General features: G+C 39.9%; 1 protein-coding gene across 1 annotated transcript in view; it reads left to right on the top strand.

Moving 5' to 3' along the window:
* The window catches only part of LOC106879919 (uncharacterized), a 12636-nt gene that overhangs the window by 2894 nt on the left and 4166 nt on the right, over positions 1–5576 (top strand). The window contains exons 4-6 of the mRNA XM_014929671.2: positions 1265–1403; positions 1989–2128; positions 3066–3179. Of these exons, the coding sequence (XP_014785157.1) occupies positions 1265–1403; positions 1989–2128; positions 3066–3179 (393 nt within the window). The remainder of the gene's footprint in view (positions 1–1264; positions 1404–1988; positions 2129–3065; positions 3180–5576) is intronic.

Below are 5576 nucleotides of genomic sequence, written 5' to 3'. Positions count from 1 at the left end.
CGTGGAGATGGCCAGCTTGTAACCATAATAATTTGTGTGGTTTTTGAGAAGGCTGCAGTTGTCTTGTTCGGGGTCACCAGTCGTAAAGGGTAAGGTTTGATTAGGGACACAATATTATGAAATGTCGGAGTTTGTTGTTATAATGGCAAGTTGTAGGATGTGAAAGATGAACAATGCTTGAAGTTTAAAGGAAGTGTTTGTTTACCATTATGTTACAATACCTTGCCTCGACGGACAGGTTCTGAAAGATCCAAAAGCATGCGAAGTAAAGTTTGTATCCTCTCCATTGTTTTTAGTAGTAATCCACAGAGAGAGAGAGAGATAGAATGATGTTGTAAGAGAAGAGAATTGGAGCTCGTAGGGTTGTGGGGCGTTGTCTCACAGTTGCTGACAGTAAACTTCATTTCTCCCTCTGACCAAAAGGTTCCAGCTGGTCGGCCAGACTTCGTTCTCACTGAGTCGTCACCGACTGGGGACGAGGACACAAACACAAACTTTACTTCGCATGCTTTTGGATCTTTCAGAACCTGTCCGTCGAGGCAAGGTATTGTAAACATAATGGTAAACAAACACTTCCTTTAAACTTCAAGCATTGTTCATCTTTCACATCCTACAACTTGCCATTATAGCAACAAACTCCGACATTTCATAATATTGTGTCCCTAATCAAACCTTACCCTTTACAACTGGTGATCCCGAACAAGACAACTGCAGCCTTCTTAAAAACCACACAAATTATTATCGTTACAAACTGGCCATCTCATAACACGCATTGCTACACAAATTAAAAACTAACCGTTACATACATACATATATATACATACATATATATATATAGCGATCTTTCGATACTAATTCTTTTTATCGAGAGATCGCCGTATGTATGTATGTATGTATGTATGTATGTATATACATATCTTGTAATTACTCTTATTCCCAAATTAATTCCGTTTTATTCCATCAATATTTCCCTATCGTTCTCTGCCCCCACAGCATGTCTTTATTGTTTAACTGCATTTTATTTATTTATTTATTTATTTATTTGTTTGACCCCTTCTCTACCTTGTAAAATTTCTTGGTGTTGTGTGTCTGTGTTCGTGAATATGTCTCTGTATATTGTATATGTGTGTGTGTATGTTTGTGCATTTGTGTATAAATATGTGTGTTTGTATGTATGTGCGTGTAATTAATGCCTGCTCCATTCTCACTTTCCCTTCTCTTTCACTCACACTCACTCACTCTTTCTCTCTCTCTCTCTTTCCAGTCTATCTCCGTGTGTTTACCTGTCTCCAGACGGATGATTCCACTCGCTCCATCATCCAGCATTGCATTAGACATGCTTCCAGTGTCAACACAAAGGAGTTCTACTTTGACGGAGAATATAACGAAGAGAAGATATGCAAGTGAGTACTGACAGCAGGGGAGACAGGGCTCCAGATTAAGGGGCTGTTGCTGTCTGGGTTTTGTAGGGAGGAGATGAAGGGAAGAGAGAAGAGGTTTGTGTGTTTGAATACCACGTCTGGGTCAAGACCACGAGGTTTCAATCTTTTTAATATGCGGACCAGATACGAAAACTGAATATTTTTTAGGGTCTGCACCTAAAAAAGTAAAACAGAAGTCAAAGAAGTGACAATGTGGTAAGAAGCCTGCTTCTCAACCACATGGCTCCGGGTTCAGTCCCACTGCATGGCACCTTGGGTAAGTGTCTTCTACTACAGTCTCAGGCCAACCAAAGCTGTGTGAATGGATTTGGCAGATGGAAACTGAAAGAAGCTCATCATATATATATATGTTTATGTATGTGTGTCTGTGTTTGTCCCCCCACCTCCACAACATCGCTTGACAACTGATGCTGGTGTATTTAAGTCCCCTATGACTTCTGTCTTTGCTGAGACAAATAAAAGCATAAAGACAAAACAATATTTAGATTTCTGTCCATTTTTTTCTGTTTCTTGTCTAATTCTCCCTTTTATCTGTTTCCATTCCAGATACAATAACGACATGACCTACTACGGTAACCACATAGCACACATCTGTGGGAACCAGGCAAAAGAGTTCCTTATTGAACTTGTTGGTCGAACAATAAACCCTTACAGGACATTAGTCAAATGCAATAATTACAACACAGGTAAGATAATCCACTGATTGTACAGCTTTGGCACCACACCTGTGGAGGCAGAACACCTGGTGGTTAGAGTGTTGCATTCATGGTCATCTGATCATGGGTTCAGTTCCAAAACTGAGTGGCATGTTGTGTTCTTGAGCAAAACCCTTCTTTCCATGTTGCTCTATGCTGTGTGTGTGTGTGTGTGTGTGTGTGTGTGTTGGGGGGTGGGGACTGACATGTCAAAGAATGACTGCAACACTTCCTCTGTGTTGTAAAAACAGGTGACTAAAAGATGTAGAGGTAAGATTTGCACTCCGACTTCATTGAACGCTCACAAGTAACAACAAGACCCAGGAAACAGGCCCAGGGTTGGAGGATTGTTGCCTAAGTTGTGCAAAGGCATCATGACCACCAAATCATCGATTCAGTTCCGAGACCGAGCAGCGTGTTGTGTTCAGCATGGCATAAAAGATGCTTAAAAGAGGTTCAGGTAAGATTTCCTCTCCAACCTCATAAAGCCCTCACCTGCAAAGGCTAACCAAACAAACCCATGTTGTTGCCTGAGTAACACATAGGGGTCATCTACCAGCACTAATGATAGAGAATCACCAAGAAATGGTGGATGCAGTGACCTGCTGTTACATTGCTCTTCAGGCTTTGGGCACGTGTCTTTTACGATAGCCTCAGTCTGACCAAAGCCTTGTAAATGGATTTGGTAGATGGAAACTGAAAGAAGCCTGTTGTATATATCCATGTGTGTGTGTTTAGAAGATAAGTACTGAGGTTGATTTGTTTGACTAATGCCTTCAAGGTGGTGCCCCAGCATGGCCACAGTTCAATGACTATATTACTACAGTTATCTCCTTTCTGAATTTTTAGATTTTTAACTCCCACCTCAGACAGGGAAATTCTGTCTCCTAATTGCATGGATAATTTAATATGCTGTTTTCCTTTGTAGGTGCTATAGTTGGAATAACAGTTGGCTGCCTGGTGTTTGTCACGGTTGGATTGAGCATCCGCTATGCCAGGAGGAAGCAACTCTTCGCACATTTCCCAAGAGTCGAATGTCTCAGTAAGTGTGTGTGTGTATATATATATATATATTTGAATATATGCATAGATATATATGTTTATGTATGTATGTGAAAGAGAGAGAGAGAAAGATACACAACAAACACAAACACAGACGATGGGCTTCTTTCAGTTTCCCTCTACCAAATCCACTCACAAGGCTTTGGTCAGCCTGAGGCTATAGTACAAATGACATTTGCCCAAGGTGCCGCACAGTGGGATTGAACCCAGAACCATGTGGTTGGCAAGCAAGATACTCACCACACAGCCACTCCTGCACCTATGTATGTGAGTATGTGTGTGTCTGTGTGTCCCAATGATGCCTGTGTCAAATTGAATTCAATTATGAAACATTATCAACTGCACATACTTAATTTATGCGTTTTGCTTGTTCTACTAGTTCACTGCATTACAATGCTCTGGGGATGACTTCCCCAGAGCACTGGCAAACAGACAAAATGCACACATTGAATATGTGCAATTGATAATATTTACAACACTAGAGATTGGCGCTTCTTTACACTGCTGTTCTCATGCATACACGTAACATGGCCATACCAGCGCAGTCTTCTCTCTTGCACATCACATCTGATGACCCTGATGTCTAGTTTTTCTCTCAAGATGTTTATACTCTGTTGTACATGTACACTGATATTGCACATCCAGCAAAACATTCTAGCTACTTTTCTTTCAAGACTTCACATGTCTTCGTAATTCAGGGGTTCTTAACCATTTTTTAATTTATGGACGCCTTGGATTACTATTTTTATTCTGGTGGACCCCTATAGCCATTCAATGTTTAAAAAACTAGTTTTATAGAAACTTCTTTCAAAATTATTATTTTGTTTTTCCCAAATTAACTTGTGTAGGTTGAACTATGTAAAATGCTAGAGAAAGAAATCAAGCTGTTTCTTGCAATAAATACATCAGAAGCCCTTAAAATACTATTGTGGATCCCTAATTTACCTTTTTGTTGCATGAAACCCCCAAAATCTTATATGGACCCTGGTTAAGAACCCATGTCATAATTGAAAGTATGTATAGATTGTTAGAGGTGATGTACAGATTTTATATATTAAAGAAAAGGAGATAGGGTTTGGATGAAAACTATTAATTTAGTGCTTTTGTTTCTTTGGAGAGATTCAGTGCTCATGATGAATTCCTCAAAATACACCATTTTGAGCATGGCTGTTGCCAGTACCGCCTGACTGGCCTTCGTGTGGGTGACACGTAAAAGCACCCACTACACTCTATGAGTGGTTGGCGTTAGGAAGGGCATCCAGCTGTAGAAACTCTGCCAAATCAGATTGGAGCCTGGTGTAGCCATCTGGTTTCACCAGTCCTCAGTCAAATCGTCCAACCCATACTAGCATGGAAAGCGGACGTTAAACGACGACGATGATGATGATGATGATATATATATATGTATATATATAAGAGATATATAAATGTATGTGTATTTTTCAATGTTACAAATAACACGGGAAAAATAAAGAAATAGTTACCATGGTAGCAAAAACTCTCGCTAGTCCCAAGGCTGTAACAATCTACTTATAAAGGTAGAAATTCCAGGTTTTGGTGAAATGTTTTTCTATAAATAAATAAATGGAGTTAAACGCAGGTATTAATCAAATCTTTATATATCTGACATGTGTTTCAAAACATATGTCGGAAGTATAAAGATTTGATTTACACCTGTGTTTAACTCCATTTATTTATTTATCTATATAAGATCATGAAATTCAATTGAACTCAGTTTTTGTCTTAAATTCATACTTATTCATTTTCCTTACTTTATTCAAAATCTTATCGCTCCTTCCCTTAAAATTACGATCTAAGCTTAGCCATCTTTCCTTGTACAAAGGCTTCCTAAATTCATGCTATTTATTTATTCTATTTACTTGGGTTTCATTGCTCTTTTAAAATTACGATTTAAGCTTTGTTGTCTCTCAAATATTTAGAATCTACTATTAAGAAGTCTCTCTCCTGGCTGGTGGTACACCTGCCCTCCCACCTCCTCCACCGGAAGTTCATTCCTCTGTCATCCTCGACTGTCTCCCGGAACCCATCTAGTGGCCTCACACCATCCCCTCCCCTGCCTTTGGGTAGCGCATAAAGTTTGTGTAATGTTTGCAGGTTGTAGGTACTGTTTTGCTTATGAATTCTGCCAATTGCAAGCTTTCTTTTCAGGTACACGACACTGTTTTTCCCCTTCCCAGGCTACAGGCCCACACCCCCAACACCCATACTGTTAGGATTGGCACTCTCAACGTTGGCACGCTGAAAGGTAGGTCTGGTGAAATTGTTGAGATGCTTGAACAGAGACGCGTAGATATGTGCTGCATCCAGGAAGTAAGATGGAGAGGAGGTTCTGCGAGGTTCCTCACAGGCAAAGAAC

This window comes from Octopus bimaculoides, unplaced genomic scaffold, assembly GCF_001194135.2.
Source record: "Octopus bimaculoides isolate UCB-OBI-ISO-001 unplaced genomic scaffold, ASM119413v2 Scaffold_110616, whole genome shotgun sequence".
NCBI classification, from domain to species: Eukaryota; Metazoa; Mollusca; class Cephalopoda; order Octopoda; family Octopodidae; genus Octopus; species Octopus bimaculoides.
This window is presented reverse-complemented; position numbering and strand designations above follow the sequence as displayed.